The 15422-nt window shown below is 49.6% G+C and overlaps 4 protein-coding genes across 4 annotated transcripts; 1 reads left to right on the top strand and 3 right to left on the bottom strand.

The window, feature by feature from the left end:
- Nucleotides 1-961: 961 nt before the first annotated feature.
- On the top strand, nucleotides 962-3496 carry BDV27DRAFT_124359 (P-loop containing nucleoside triphosphate hydrolase protein). Its single transcript, XM_032066068.1, has 2 exons — nucleotides 962-1461; nucleotides 1521-3496. Exons 1-2 carry the CDS (start codon nucleotides 1100-1102, stop codon nucleotides 3103-3105), a joined length of 1947 nt encoding a protein of 648 aa, XP_031930240.1. The 5' UTR covers nucleotides 962-1099; the 3' UTR covers nucleotides 3106-3496.
- A 403-nt stretch (nucleotides 3497-3899) lies between these two features.
- Nucleotides 3900-4879, bottom strand: BDV27DRAFT_170109 (pirin family protein; the record flags this gene model as incomplete). The annotated part of the gene is made up of 2 exons (XM_032075209.1): nucleotides 3900-4420; nucleotides 4534-4879. 2 exons carry the CDS (start codon nucleotides 4877-4879, stop codon nucleotides 3900-3902), a joined length of 867 nt encoding a protein of 288 aa, XP_031930241.1.
- A 402-nt stretch (nucleotides 4880-5281) lies between these two features.
- On the bottom strand, nucleotides 5282-7431 carry adB (adenylosuccinate synthase ADE12). Its single transcript, XM_032066069.1, has 5 exons — nucleotides 7361-7431; nucleotides 7084-7167; nucleotides 6929-6997; nucleotides 6418-6869; nucleotides 5282-6347 (listed from the first exon to the last, which is right to left on the bottom strand). Exons 2-5 carry the CDS (start codon nucleotides 7124-7126, stop codon nucleotides 5637-5639), a joined length of 1275 nt encoding a protein of 424 aa, XP_031930242.1. The 5' UTR covers nucleotides 7127-7167; nucleotides 7361-7431; the 3' UTR covers nucleotides 5282-5636.
- Nucleotides 7432-12023: 4592 nt separating this feature from the next.
- On the bottom strand, nucleotides 12024-15024 carry BDV27DRAFT_124367 (fungal specific transcription factor domain-containing protein). Its single transcript, XM_032066070.1, has 2 exons — nucleotides 13188-15024; nucleotides 12024-13132 (listed from the first exon to the last, which is right to left on the bottom strand). Exons 1-2 carry the CDS (start codon nucleotides 14991-14993, stop codon nucleotides 12224-12226), a joined length of 2715 nt encoding a protein of 904 aa, XP_031930243.1. The 5' UTR covers nucleotides 14994-15024; the 3' UTR covers nucleotides 12024-12223.
- Between the last annotated feature and the right edge of the window lie 398 nt (nucleotides 15025-15422).

Below are 15422 nucleotides of genomic sequence, written 5' to 3' on the forward strand. Positions count from 1 at the left end.
GTGAACTTGAAGAGCAGTTGGGTGGATCTCTACATTATTCAGACTTCTTTGGAGGCACGGAAGAGCCTAACCTTCTGGGCAAAACAACCGGAGCTTGCTGATGATCACAAATCAGGAAATTAGAAAATTCTCCATTGCGCGCTCGGAGATGTTGCTGAAAGTTGCTACGCGAGGTTCACTAATCAATTGAACGGGCATACTTACGTAGTGGTACATTCATTCTTACTATCCCGGTAAGAAGGATTTATAATGTACCTAAAGAAGTATATATCATGTTACTAGTACATAACTTCAGTGAGCACAACATGAAGTCATGGATTGGTTTATTTAATTTTTATTTTTATTTTATTTTCTCAGTCTCCAATTTTCTGTTTAAACTTTCCTACATCCGATGCTTAGTCATCACATCTTAATCGGTTGATGTTGAACAGAATCCTGGGATATCCATGAGCATAATTCCTGATGAGTTAAGCAATCAATTGCATAGAATGATTTCATCCCTCGGCGGAACCATAGGCTCATCATCTCTTCTGATCTCAACACCGTACTTAAATGATCCTTCGCTCTTATCGCCTTGAACACCCAATACTCTGCCTGAGGCCATCAATATGGGAGCCTGATACAGCACGGTACATCCATACATACTAGATGTACAGTATACCTCCTTGATCGACTTGCCTGTCGAGCTTTTCACCTAAGATTTAAAAACAATGCGTGTATTTCTATATTGACTATAGCTATACTACATTATAGAACTCAATATTTTATTCTAAGAGATGAACAAGCGAATTTGGCTGTTGATATGCACCTTAAAATAAAGTACCTCTAGCTACATACTCCGGATCGTTGTTGTTCCTTGTCGGGATGAAATCCTTCCCTTCTGAGTGGCTGATCGAGATCTCTTCCGACTTTTCTGCCGGACTTTTTTTCTTTTGTCGCCTCTTGCCAAATCAGCCATCGTTTTTCATCCATCCCTATCTCTCTTTTATCCATCATTTGTATTCCTTGAAATTTCTTTTCAGTGGTTTTACTTTGCTTGATAGTCGATTTTTGTCTTGAGTCCCTTGATTACATTTTCCCATCTCCCTTTGCTCCCATCATGTTGGGCGCTTTCCGCCGTAACGGCGTTGCCCATGCTCTGCGCGCTTCTGCTCCACGGTCTCTTTCAGCCAGAGTGACACCCCAGCAGCTACAATGGCGTCCACCGACCTTCTCTGCAATCTCGCATGTGCCCCGCTCGCTTTTCCATGCATCTCGAGTTTCTTTCTCTGCCGTTGCGGAAGCTCAGGTTCAGAATGCTGAGGCCGAGCAGGAAGGCCGCTTGTCCAGTTTCAAGCAGCTGGCGGATCAGGGATTGGTCGACCCCATCATTATTCGTACCATTAACAAGAACATGGGAATTAAGACGATGACGGACGTTCAGAGCATGACAATTCAGGAAACTCTGCAAGGGAACGACGTGTTAGTTTGACTTTCGTCCGCAATGTGTTCTTTGGTGCTGACATTTTATACTCTCTCAGATTGGCTCAAGCAAAGACTGGAACTGGAAAAACACTCGCCTTCCTCCTCCCTGTGGTGCAAAACATCCTGAAAGACCCCACTGTCAAAAAACGTTCATACAGGCGTTCAGGGGCTACGTCGGCTGATATCCGTGCTATCATAATCTCCCCAACCCGTGAACTTGCGGAGCAGATTGCCACAGAAGCGAAAAAGATAGCGTCTGGTACCGGGATTGTGGTGCAATCGGCCGTCGGTGGCACTCGTAAGATGGAAGGCCTGCGTCGGATCCAGAGAGAGGGCTGTCACTTGTTGGTTGGTACGCCCGGCCGACTCAAGGATATTCTTTCCGACCCAGAGAGTGGAGTCGAGGCTCCTAAGTTGTCTAGCTTTGTTCTCGACGAGGCAGATCGCTTGCTAGATGATGGTTTCGCTCCTGAGATTTTCGAAATTCAACGCCTACTCCCTGACCCGATGAATGTCGACCGTCAGACGCTCATGTTCTCGGCTACTGTCCCGAAGGAAGTCATGTCCATGGTTCACCAATCCATGAAACCGGATTTCAAAATTATCCAGACTGTCAAGGAGGATGAAGTACCTACTCACTTCGCAGTTCCCCAGAAGATTGTTACGCTCGATGGCTTCCAGAATTCTCTGCCCGCCATTCTTGAGTTGGCGAAGAATTATCAAGCACACATGGCTAATGACCGCAATGCCCGTCCTTTCAAGGCCATTGTTTACTTTAACTCCACAATGCAAGTAAATCTGGCCCACCAAGTGTTTAAAAAGTTGCTCAACAACCCCGATGACCGCCGGAGTGGCCACCCTTTGAACAGGATATACATAATGGAGCTCCACTCGCGTCTGACCCAAAACCGGAGAACGCTTACTTCCGACTTCTTCCGGAACAGTCGCTCTGGTATTCTCTTCTCGTCCGACGTGACGGCGAGAGGTTTGGATTTCCCGGACGTTACTCATGTCATTCAGGTTGGAGCTCCTCGTTCCCGTGACACCTACATCCACCGTATCGGACGTACTGGACGAGCAAACAAGGAAGGTGAGGGATGGCTTCTCCTTCATCCTGGTGAAAACAATTGGATCCAGAAAAAGTTGGGAGACCTGCCTATCGAGAAAGATCATACGCTGGCCACGGCCGTCACGAACATGCGTCAGGAAGTGGGCGACGAAGTTTCCCCATCCGCTGCAGAGTCGGTGGCGCAAGTCAAGGCTGCTATGCAACAGGTTCCTGAAGACATCCGGGAACAGGCATTTAAGTCTCAATTGGGCACTCTGTTGTCAGTCTTCCCCCGTCCGAGAGATATGATTCTCGCCATGAACGAGCTTGCCGTGCATGGGTATTACCTGCCTGAGCCCCCAGCGATTTCCTCTGGCATGGCCCAAAACCTGGGCGTGGCCGACGTAAGGGAGGCAAATGTTTCCGGGCGTCGTTTTGGCTCTCCTAGAAGTCAGCGTGGTCCACCTCGTGGTCCTTCTCGCGGTCCCAGCCAATCCAGGGGTGGCCGTGACAACCGCGGAGGCTACCAAGAGCGCAGATACGACTCTAGCCGCCGTGGTTCTAACCGCTGGGACAACAGAGACCGCTATTGATAGAGGTAGCCTGCAAATATCTCGCTGACTACCCATATTTCTCTGAAAACTTTGAAAGAACAAATTTCCAAATGCATTGGGCGGCGTTCTTTACGGTTACTGCAACTACTCTGTACACTTATATCAGAGAACGAATCTTCTCCTCTCCGGATGTATTTTTATCATGTATGCCGTTCTGTCGCTTCGAGATACCATATGACTTCTCTTCTTCTGATCTGTCTCGATATACCGGGCGTGTTCTGAATCGGGCCACAAGGATTATGATCTAGACTGTTATCTATCTTCTTTATTGGATATATTGAGCTGGGGCAGACGGACACCCGATATGTATTATGTATTGTATTAGTCTAGATAGGTTCGTCAGTTTTCAACGTTATAAACACATCTAATTCACACGACGTGCTAGTTCGTTTTCCAGACCTAGTGAAACAGATTGGCATTCTGTTCCTACTATTCCTATGTTGCACGAGAAAAAACTGTTACAACCCTCCGAACAAGGCAACCGATTCGCTCCACACAACGCTTAGCAAATACTCTATCTCTCCGGAACCTGAAGACTAACTCGGTATGCCGAAGAACTCAATGGATCCATCGGAAAGTGGGCCGGTCTAGAATGTGAAATAAATTAATTCCCAGCATAGTATCAAATAGTCTATCAAATTACCCACACAGTAATCCTTGGTAACCAGACACAGAAAACAAACCAATCATAACGCCCAACAACAGCACCCAAACCCAAGACCACAAGTACACATATATACAAGTAACAAAGAGAAGGAAAGAAAGCAAAGTCCCTAATTACTATCCAAAACAACCACCTCCGCCTCTCCCTCCCCCAAACTCTCCACTGAAATCGCATCCCCAACATTCACCCCCTCCACAAACGCCCCATCTCCCTCCTCCAACACCTTATCATCCCTCCCATCTAACCGAATTCTGGCTCCTCCCTTCCGACTCGCCGGCAAATGCACATAAACATTCCTCTTCCGCCGCGACTGCACCGCACCCTCCCCGCCACCAACCGCCCACCGGAACGTCTTCCCAGGCTCGAGAATGCCCGCCCCCATCACGAAATCCGCATGGATGGGGATCGTCCCGGAGATCGCGGGGATGGCGGCCTCCTCCTGTGCAGGGGTGGCCTCGGGCCCGGCAGCCAGAGGAGAGATAATGGGGACGAAGGACTGGCGCTTTGCATCGTCGGAAAAGCTCAGCGTGTGGTACTGTGGCTTGAGGGAGGATTTCCAGGGTAGGACCCAGATTTGAAGGAAATGGACTGGTTTAGAGGGGTGTTCGTTTTGTTCGGAGTGGGCGATTCCTGTTTTTTTAAGTTCATTACTCGTTAGTATCTCTCTTCTTCATCTGCTTCGTTCCAAATTCCTCCCCCACCATCATCAAGGGAAAGATAAAAGTAGGATAGGGTATACTAACCACTCCCACCAGTCGTAAACTGGACATCCCCCCGCTTCATCCGATAAAACTCCTTCCCCTGGGCACCTTCCTTGCCCTTTTGGATCATGCTATCGCGGTGCGTGAGCTCGCCGCTGAGAATGTAGCTGAAGATCTCGGCATCGCGGTGCCGGTGAGTCGGGAAGCCATTGCGCGACGAGACGCGGTCTTCGTTGAGCACGCGCAGACACCCGAAGTGCTGGAATCGGTGGTCGAAGTAGTCGGCGAAGCTGAAGGTGTGGTGTGTCTTCAGCCAGCCGCCGTGTTCGGCGTAGCCGCGTTCGCTGGAGCGGCGGAGGATGATCTTTGCGTGGCTTAGTTTGGACATTTCTTTTTGTTCTTGTTCTTGCTCTTTTTTTTTTTTTCGGCTTCTTCTTGATTCAGATTCGGCTTTGGATGGAGAGAATTGAATGTTTCTTTTTTTTTTGGGCGGGTTTGCGATTGAGCTGGGGAGTTTGGGGACTTTTATAGTTCTTTTTTTTCTAGAGTACGTATAGGGTTTAAAATGCATGACGTATGGTTGGTTGGGTTGGATAAGCATGGATAAGAATTGACTAACGGTGGACTAGTCCCCAAGTCTAAGCACCGCATAAGCATTACCCATATATCTCCACGTGCACTGGAGGGAGGATTCATCTGGAATGCGCTAGATTTATTTATTTTTTTTCCCCCTTCTCTGCCGGTCAATTTTAATCTGATTTATTTTATTTATTCTTGTTCTTCGTCTGTTCCATGAGCCAAGCAGAATACGATCTAATTATTTAACATCTCGCCGTGATTATCGCACAAAGATAAAAGGACAAGATACCATGACCCATACGTACAGAACAGGAGACAATTTATACAGCAGAAAGGCATGTCATTAAAAGGTAAATTTCAAGCATCTATTCATCTGTATAGACCAATCCATATCTACCCCTATCGGACATCGTCATTCGTAGATATAGATTTTCGGGTCGACCGCGGAAACAAAACGTACAAGGATGATGTCGCCTCAATGACACATCAGGATATTTTATTGGAAATGAAGCTGAGAAAGAAAACAAGGATCAACCCGTCTAGATGTAGTCAAAATTCCAGTTGCTCTACTCGCGGGCAATCATGTCATCGCGAGCCGGACCGGTACCGATCCATTTCACAGGAACGCCACCCAGTTCGCGCTCGATGTACTCAATGTATGCGCGCGCATTGGCGGGGAGATCTTCGTACTTCTTGACGCCCATGGTGTTGCTCTTCCAGCCGGGGAGAGTAACGTATTCGACCTTCACCTTCTCGAGGACCTCGGCGTCGGCAGGGATAGTGTTCTCGGTGCGGGTGCCGTCGGGCAGGATGTAGGCAACGCCGACCTTGATCTCGTCGAAGTCGTCCAGAACGTCCAACTTGGTCAGGTTTAGAGCGGTGTAGTGGTTGATCGCCTGCGAGTAGCGGCAGACGACCAAGTCAAGCCAGCCGCAGCGACGACGACGACCGGTAGTGACACCGAACTCCCTGCCGACACTCTGCAGCTTGTCGCCATCCTCGTTGAACTGTTCGCTAGGGAAAGGCCCAGAGCCGACACGGGTAGTGTAGGCTTTCACAACACCGATAACGGATTTGATGCTAGTGGGGTTCAGAGACAGGGCTTGCATAGCACCGCCCAGGCCGGTGGACGAGGACGTCACATAGGGGTAGGTGCCGTGATCCAAGTCGAGCATAAGAGCGTTAGCACCCTCGACCAAGGTGTTCGGAGAGTCCTTGTATTTTTGAAGGAAGGCCAGTTGGTCGACAATGTAAGGACCCAGGAGTTTGCGGTATTCCTAATTTCGTTAATTCAACTTCTGCTGCATACGCTGAAAGGCGGAGGCAAGGAAGCGAGCAGTATCCTACCTTGAATTGCGCAAGCTCCTCCTCGACGTTATATTCCAAATCGCCGAATCGGGCGCGATATCCGGCGTCCAGAGAGCGCAACTTGCGCTCAAAAACCGCCTCATCCAGGATCTCTCCCACACGGATACCCCTGCGAGAAGCCTTATCACTGTAGCAAGGGCCAATACCCTTGCCAGTAGTGCCAACCTTGCGACCACCCAGCTTGGCCTCCTCCAAACCATCTACAACGGAGTGCAGCTGAAGGCAGACATGGGCGCGGTCAGAAATGAAAATGCGCTTGCTAGCACCCTCGAGACCCTTCTCCTCAAGAGAAGCCAACTCCTTGAAAAAGCTGGGAACGTGAACGACGGTACCAGCACCGATAAGGTTGATACATGAAGGGGAGATCAAGCCAGAGGGAAGAATGTGGAAGTCATAGGTCTTGTCACCATGGACAATAGTATGGCCCGCATCTGGAACGAAGGGTCAATATCAATGGACCAATGCAAGCTCTTGTTAGAGGCTGACTTACTGTGACCGCCAGCGGCACGGCAGCACAGCGTAGCCTGCTGCGCGAGCATGTCCGTAATCTTTCCCTTTCCTATACCATCCGAACGCAATCAGTATGTGTCAATGTCTCGAATGCCCGAATGCCCGAATCAAACCGGGGGAGAGCGAATTCCCCACCTTCATCACCCCACTGGCTACCCAGAACGATTGAAACACCCATGATTGCTGTGCAAATATTCAAAGATCGGGATCTACAAGAGACTTTTGAGCCGCATTAGTAACAGTCCTCAATTGATAATCAGAGATGTGTGGCTGATCGATGTGGTGTATTGGAGAGAGACGGCGGGGTCCACCGTATGGAGACTGACACGATTCCGATAAACAGGTTGTTTAATTGGCTTAGTCAAATTAAAAACAGACTGGGCAATGAAGGCGAATGCAATTGGTTTATTACCTGGTAGGTAGAAGGATCTAACCTGCACCAGAAGTAAATGGAGCAGCGGCGAAAACTTCGCGACCGTCAAAGACCAAAAAACCGAAAAAAGAAAGGGAGGGGAACAGCGGAGGCAAAGATAATATATGGTGACGGAGGACGGCTATTCCATGTGACTCAGCGCCGGGTACCGTACCGTTTGGTCATCCACGACTGAATTTTTCCCTGTTGCTTCCCCTTCGCTAGCCTTGGCTTCACCTTTCTTACCGTTTCGTCCCGTCATGATTCCTCTCATAGCGGGGTCGTGGGGTCCCTCTTCGGTAGGTGGCGGCCTCAGGCTAGGCAGAGGGGTTCCCGGGCCGCAATCGGCCTAGGGCTCGGGGTTTAGGGTCTTTACAATCACGAAGTTACATCAATCCATTACGGAGTACGACTTTGATAGATAGCTATTGGCTGCTTCTCACAAGTCCACAGTGCGCCGGACTTAACAATGTATATGTATAATACAACGATACGAATGTCCTCATCCCCTTTAATATCACACGAATTGGAAACAACCCCAATGCACCAACGCCCGTCCTATGCAAGAGAGAAGAACCAAAAAAAAAAAAAACCCCAGAAATTATATCCAACTCCAGCCTTGTATGCTTCAGATGACTTTCCCTCCATTCAAAATCCACTCCCGCGTCTGCCCGAGTTTCAGTATACAATCTCGATGCATCTCCCGTGCGACTTCCCAGTGCTTTAGCACTTTGGCGTCTTCATCTAATCCGCGTAGATACGCGCTGTAGCCGCCCTTGCCGCCCGGCACCATCTCGTCGTCACTATCATTACCACCCACGCCTTTGTCATCAGTGTCCTCATCCTGACTGTTGATCCTTAAGCGCGTTGAATCACCAACGGCACTTATCCAGTTCGCTGCCATTCCAGTTTCGATGGCCTCCTGGCGTGCGTTGAAATGATGGAGCATGCGTCGGTTAAAGTGATTCCATTCGCGCATGTAAGTATTCATCTCTGTCACGTATCGGTCCCATGCTTTCCGAGGCAGCCCCAGCTGTTGCGAGCCAGCGCTGATTGGCACAGTTTGTGGCGGTTGCGGCCGTTTGGGTGGGTTTGGGCAAATAAGTTCCCGGGGGCGTATATCGCGCACTGTCGTCCTTTGGGGTTTGGCGCGAGATTCAAATGGTAGGCTCGAATGAATGTCTTGTAGATCTTCGATGCCACCATCTGTAGTGCTTGTGAACGGTGCTGTCTTGCCCAGATTCTTAAGGTCCAAGTGTTGACCTGTGGGCTTCGTGTCCTCTCCCTTTCCTCCATTACCACTTGAAGGCGGTGTTGGTTTTGAGGGAGGCATATCCTTGCTCTTGGCTGCTCTATCCAAATCCACAGTCGTATCTTTCGCGGGAGAATCGTCGTCCAGATCCATGGCTTCTCCATCTTCCTCTCCTACTCGAGCCGAGTCTTGCTTATCATGATCTCCATCGACCGTTGTCTTTGCTTCCTCAGCCTCAGTCGCAACGCTAGCAGCTTGCGGTGCGGCTCGCATTTTGGTAGCAGGCCGAGTATGTTTGCGAGGGCTTCGTGGACGTTGGGCATTCCCGGGTTGTTGCTGTTGCTGATGCCCGTCGTCCTTCGGCATGGCCCATAGTAGGTCCTTGAACTTATCCGCCCAGTCATCCGCGGAAAATTTACCCTCGGCAAACGCTGTAGGCTGTTGCTGAAACGATGAGCCAGACCGGGAGGGATCATGATTGGATGTACTTGCAGAGTGGCTTGCTCGACCGGGGCTGTTCCTAGTAGCGGTACGCCCGCGACTGGATGAACCTTGCTTTGATTGGGGCTGTTCTTTGTCCGAAGATGATGGAGTAAAGAAGTCAAATGTGTTCCAACTAGTCGCTGAAAATGGCTTCCGCAGGTCGTCATGACTCCTACTGTTGAATGCCCCATTTGGCGGAACGTCTCGAGATCTAGGGGATTGCGATCTACACAGGCGAGGGACGACAGGTTAGCTTCAGACCTTGTAAATCACCAATCCGGTACTAATATTAGCCTTACTGTACGAATGGATCTCCTGCTTTAGAAGCTCCAAACATGTTTCGGGCCGAGGAGGCGCTGTCAGAATCATGCCCTACATACCCGTCCCGTTAGTACCTGAATCCTAAGCCCTCCTACTTTATGACTGAGACAAGAATCTGTCTGCATGGGTGAAGAATACTCACCAGTTCTAGAATCAAATTTTTGCTGGGTGTGAAAGTTAGCGAATCTCTGATGAGGCCGAAGCCTGCCCTTGGGGACCGCCTTGGGCTTGTGTTCCGGATTGACTTCCCCATCATCGGTGTCGCTTGAACTTGTGGACGAGTAGTTCCGATTATGGTCTGTTTTGAACTTGGGGCTTGCACTTCGATGCCTGCCCGATTCTCGGGGAGTCGGGCTGGATGGGTTTGTTCGCGCATGAGGCTTAGGACTTCCGGGTGATTCATGCATACTTGCAGAGCGACCGAGCCAAGCACTCGAGAAGAATGTTCTTTCTCCTCCAGTACCGGCGTACTTGCTACCTGTTCGCTCAACTTCCGGGGTACTTGAATTTTCTTCGCGGTTCTGGAAGCCTGCAGCAGCCTTTCTAGCTGTCGGGGAGGGAGCAGGACCAAAGAAATCTCTCATCTGGGGCCGTTCATCTCGAGGCACATTCGAATATGAAGAAGTGTTCGGGGCCATAGGTTCGTCCCCACCAGCAGACCGCGGGGCAAACCCTTGCTTCTTTTTTGTAGAATTTGCACGGTTGGACTCTGAACCCGCTGGCTTAGGAGATGTCTTGAAATATTCGTAGGCGGATTTGGGTCTTGTCGATTGACTTGTAGAAGAGGCATTGGTTCGGGGCGTAGAACCTGAGTACCCTGAGCGCCCTGTGCGAGGGTCAAACTGGGACCAACCAGACGTGTGGTTCCCCTTCATGTCTTGAAACCCGCGATATGCATCAGCCCGTGTCTGTCCTTCATCCTGCATCTTCTCCCACGGTTGTTTTGGGGCTGCCCGCGCATAGCTTGCATATCTTTGAGCGCCAGAAGAAGGACCATTATGGAATGACTGTGGTCGCGACGAGAACGGTGGTTTCGCAGTTTGAGGTTTTGCCGAAGTCGATGAAGGATAGGTTTTGGTGGGAGCTTTTCGAGGGGAGTTGGACTTGGGCGGTCCATAGTACTTTCCGTACCCAGCCCGTAAGCGGTCTGTGTCGTACCTCAACCGTTGTTGAGGATCGCTAAGAATCTCATTTGCAGCTTGAATGGCTTGGAACTTGGAAATAAATTCCACCTCTTTGCCAGGATTCCGATCCGGATGGTATTTAAGAGCTAACAAATCAATGACAATCCAAGCAACCAATCTACGGTCTTCCACTTACCTAGTTTCCTAAACTGCTTCTTGATATCTTCACCGTCCGCATTGGGCGCAAGACCTAAGTCTGCATAATAATCCCTCCGAACATCCGCCTTTACCATCTTGAAAAGTTGCCAGCTTGCCGGGTGACTCGTATATTTGTATTGTCAAAGGAAGGTAGATCACGAAGTTCGCACCAAGATTCAACCGTTTTGTACATGACCTGACACATCAAGCAACGTCGGGACAGCGGGGTGCGGATGGATCAAATGTATGGGGGATCGGCGTATGGGCGTCTATTGCAGTGTAGAGCGAAAAGAAGGGTCAGGCTATCGAGGGAAAGCCACGGACAAAAATGTGAAGCAAAATTGAAAAGTGAAGTGCTTTCTCCCTTTTCTCGATTGAACTTAACTCGTGAACGGGAATCCTCCCAAGCAACCGAAGAAACTGCCCGTAGATTGTATACCTCCAAGTCTCTGATTAGTCGTTCCGACGCAGCATCTGACTTTGGGACTTTGTGTTGTATGTCCTCATCGATTGTTTGTTTAGCAGCGGAGGTGGAGTACGGCGAACTTTTTCCTTATCGTTCTCGATAAACGGACATGATCTTCCCAATCAAGGCACCCGAAAACACGGGAAAAACAAGACCGTTGCGGGGAAAACAGCGGAACGTAAGCAAGAACTAGTGGCCAAATTATATGTACACAAGAAGAACAGATAATAAGCACCGACAAGGGGGAGAGATCGGAATCAAGATAGGGTGTAGTTGATCTAGTAGGAGCTAAAATTGGTCAGTTTGCATGGCCAAAGCGTCGATAGATCTTGAAGATCACGAAGAGCAAACTGACTAGGAACACCTCTGGGATAGCTCCTCCTCAGGAAATTTCAGATAACTATGAACCCGAACCAGACAACACTCATATATAGTTGCCATTCAAGGGCCCGGTTGCATGCGCTGGCCAACGAAGGAAGCAAAAGCGGAGGTCCAGTTGTCAAGTTACTGAAGTGAATTGAATAGTTTGTTTGATTGTTTGGGGTTTAGCGTTGGTTGTCCCGCCGAGCAACAACTCAATCGCCGAACTCTTTTTGGAGATAGTTCGTTGCTGCCCAATATTTTATGGCCTCGTCTCTGGCCCTGACAGGCTTAATTTTATCTCTACCCCACGACAGGTCCATATTTATTCGGAAATTATTTGGTATTTCTTCACGCTCATTGGGCCTTGGCAGACAGGATATCCAAGAAGAAAGATGCAGCTGCAAAATAAGAAAAAAGAAAAAAAAAAAGAGAAGAAAAACAAAGAAAAAAAAAAGAAAAAAAACCTGTATACGGCATAGACACATATATCCAAGATCCAGCCATCATTGAAAATATAACAAAGAGGATCCGCCTCGTAAGAACATTTCCATTCCGGTGTCGGGAGACTTGCCGATCAGTGACAAGGGAAAGTAGCCAAATATAAACAAACAAACTGTGGAATTTGAGCAAGTACACAGACCAATCTCAACCCTACCTTAGCCATCTGCAGATGGACCGGCTCCCGAACCCCCAAAGAAGTATCCTTCAAGAAGATCATAGTTGGCATTCTCACTCCAGTCGTGTTGAAAGTCGACTGCCATGCCGAAACCGAGGTCGATTCCAACACTATGCCCAGCCCCGTGTCCTAACGAGGGTACTGCCTGTAAATCATAATCGGGGTTCTCATCAGACCCTAGAGGGACTTGGCCCTCTGCACCAGCTACGTCGAAGTCCAGGAAATCCAGGCTAATTCCGGTTGATGAGATCTCTTGGTCTGTCGGTTGGAACTGATGATGGCTAGGGTTGGCAGTAACGCTGCTAGGCGACCCACTGTGCTGTGGAGAGTTACCATAAACGTACTGTTGCTGTGTCTGTGGAGAGACGGGGCTCTCATAGTTCCCATAGTACTCCATGGATGGTGTTCGTTGAGTCCGGTTTGGTCGCTCCGAAGCGAAAGTAGAGGCGGAGACGTCAGAGAATTCCGGTCGGCCTGAGTAAGACTGCACCGATCGCCTTGTGCCCTGCCGTTCAGGGACAGAATTATCGCTGAAAAGATCACCAAGATTCATATCGAATCTCGGAATTGGTCGTGCTGACCGCGTCTGCGTTTGCCGTCTAGATTGGCCAGGGGGAGGCCTCTGTCGTTGATCTATTGTATAGCGACCATTCTGTCTATTTCGACCAGCATAGATTGCATTGGCATGCTGGGTTATAACGGCATTTGCTTGGAACCGAGTCAAGTCGACCTGCGATCCAAATCCAGTGGTAGATAAAGACATCTGCACCGTGGCTTTACTCATCCGCTCAAAAGCATCACGACAGGCTTCTGCAGGCGGACATTTATGCACTAAATCTCCCAGGACAGACGTGGCAGCAAGCACTGTGAAGTCCACTTCGTCTAGTGTCTATGATACAATTAGCTTCTATAGTCTTTATTTTTCATTTGCGTGGGAGACAAACCAAGCGACTTCTAACTACGGGCGAATGCCAGATTGCATATAGAAATGAAATACCTGCCATGAAGATGTGGTGTGTAGCGAGATACGTGTAATTCACCAAGCGCACACGATGCATTTGACGGTATATTCGAATAACCTTTTGTCCTGCTTCGGCCACTTTATAATAGATATCGTCTTCATCATCGGCTTCGTCTACATTAGAGAAAGAAGGACTGGAGACATCTTCAGCGGGTGTAACTTCATCTGCTAACTCGGCGGGAACAGTTAGGCTCTGTTGGTACAGCATGATGACAGCTTGCCAATAGTTCAATTCGAGAAACTCCACAGAGAATTGCACGCCTGTGTCTCGCTTCGTTGGAGCAGTCTGTTGCCATTCAATCAATCGCCGGTGGATATCCTTGCGCCAGGAGCGGAATGAGTCAAATCCCTGCAGGAATGGGGATATGAGATCAGATCGCGTAAATCTCCTTGCCGCATAAGGCACCTTGTTCTTCGCAAACCGTGATTGTTGATGTTGTAGGACATCTTGAATCTCAGACTGGAGCACTCTTAGCTTAAAGTAATGATGTGCTGCATGTTTATAGCTCGGAGCGCCTTCTGGAGGCACCACGATCCCTGACTTGGTGATGTATTGATCCTCCAACAAGGACGGAAACTCCGTGCTAATAGCCTGGTCGCTGATCCCAAAAGGGCGGCCAACACAGCAACTAACCAGGCGGTCGAAACTATAGACACACCACCACAAGCGCCGGCGAAGATCACGAACCCACTCCCGACGCCCTCGCTCACGGGTATCAATACGCGGCTTGTCCCTATCTTCGGCTCTCCGTTGTGGATGGTCAAGACTCTCATCCGCCAATGTATCAATGCCTGTTCCATCTTCGTAATGTAGACCAAGGTCAACAGCCAGCCGCATCGCAACACCAACAATATACCATAGTCCAGGCGCAACGGGCCGTAGCAGGGCAAAATTGGCGAGCAGAAGCACTGCCTGTAGCTCCTCTAACGCTCCAAAACCGTCGTTTGTAGAAGGAGCACCAACGAAGGACTCTAAGTGAATGATTGCCGAGGCATGATACTCCTCGGGTTGGTATTGATGATTTGACAGTCGGGGCCTCTTCGATGTGGACGGCGAACGGTCGCGTCCGTTTCCTTTCTCGTCCCCTGGCTTATCCTCAAATATAATACCAGCACCAATAGCGAAGACAATGTTGAGCATGTAAAGACTGCGAGGAGAGCGGCTTTTTTCTTCAACTGAGTAAGTGCGATCAAGTAGTTCCATAAAATCATTGCGATGGAGAATGGGTATCTGAGGATTAGCATGTTCGAAATAGAGGCCGGCGAGCTTCTCAGCCAGTTCCCGCTCTGGAAAGGCGGCGCATTTCATCATCGGCCTCGTCTGAAGACCGAAGAAAGAATCACGCCCCGTACTCCCAGCTGTACCAGTAGCGCTATGGGGTAGGCGTTCGCTTGGGCGCATGGGACCTCGCTCCGATGCATTTCCTGGGACAGAGCTTTTCACTGCAGCAAACACGACCCGGGCAAAAGAAATGCCAGATGTTGATCCTAAATACCGAGGATCAGAGGTTCCTTGGACCGACACCATGCCAATATTTGATACCAAGTTATGTATCCTCCAGTTATCTTCTTTTTCGGGATCCGCGCTGTCCTCCGCGTCTTCCCCGTTCTCTTTATGTTTGTCTGCTCTCGATACCGAGCCTTCTTTCTCCCCTTTCATTCGCATCAGTTTGTCGCTCCCGTCAGATGTCAGCACTTCAGCACCTGCAGGCGCGTCCGAGCTAGCCATTTTTGTCTGAGCAGGATCATGGCCCGCCTCCACCTTAACCGCTTCTTCTTCATCGAAAGCTACTGCTCCCTTATAATCGATTTGATGTTCCATCAGTACCTTCTCCAGGTATGTCACGCGAGCCTCCAGGAAATAAACATAGCTCCGTGGGATCTCCCTCTTGGTGATGGGATCATATCCGACACACCGGACGCCGGCTTTTTCGCAAGATTGACATCGAGGAAGCCGTTGGTCGCAGCGGTTCTTGCGCAGGCGGCAACGGTTGCAGGCCGACACATTGCGGAATGAGGAGGAATTCGAGGCGGGGGCGGTGGAAACGTTTGCCGGTGTATGCTGATGAGATTGCGCCAGCGACTCAGTGTGGATTGAAGAAGGCTCAGTAGGCGGGCGCGGTCGTTTCCTCCCTATGGAGGTCGGCGAAGCCGGGGA

This window comes from Aspergillus caelatus (assembly GCF_009193585.1).
Source record: "Aspergillus caelatus strain CBS 763.97 unplaced genomic scaffold BDV27scaffold_40, whole genome shotgun sequence".
In the NCBI taxonomy this organism is placed as follows: Eukaryota; Fungi; Ascomycota; class Eurotiomycetes; order Eurotiales; family Aspergillaceae; genus Aspergillus; species Aspergillus caelatus.

Bases quoted from the DNA above. Each gene is read 5' to 3' on its own strand.
- BDV27DRAFT_124359 (XM_032066068.1), top strand. From the start codon at position 1,100: ATGTTGGGCGCTTTCCGCCGTAACGGCGTTGCCCATGCTCTGCGCGCT. The intron at 1,462-1,520 runs GTTAGTTTGACT...ATACTCTCTCAG, and splicing joins ACTCTGCAAGGGAACGACGT to ATTGGCTCAAGCAAAGACTG.
- adB (XM_032066069.1), bottom strand. From the start codon at position 7,126: ATGGGTGTTTCAATCGTTCTGGGTAGCCAGTGGGGTGATGAAG. The intron at 6,998-7,083 runs GTGGGGAATTCG...CGGATGGTATAG, and splicing joins TAGCCAGTGGGGTGATGAAG to GAAAGGGAAAGATTACGGAC. The intron at 6,870-6,928 runs GTAAGTCAGCCT...CCTTCGTTCCAG, and splicing joins CCGTGCCGCTGGCGGTCACA to ATGCGGGCCATACTATTGTC.
- BDV27DRAFT_124367 (XM_032066070.1), bottom strand. From the start codon at position 14,993: ATGGCTAGCTCGGACGCGCCTGCAGGTGCTGAAGTGCTGACATCTGAC. The intron at 13,133-13,187 runs GTTTGTCTCCCA...ATTGTATCATAG, and splicing joins CCGTAGTTAGAAGTCGCTTG to ACACTAGACGAAGTGGACTT.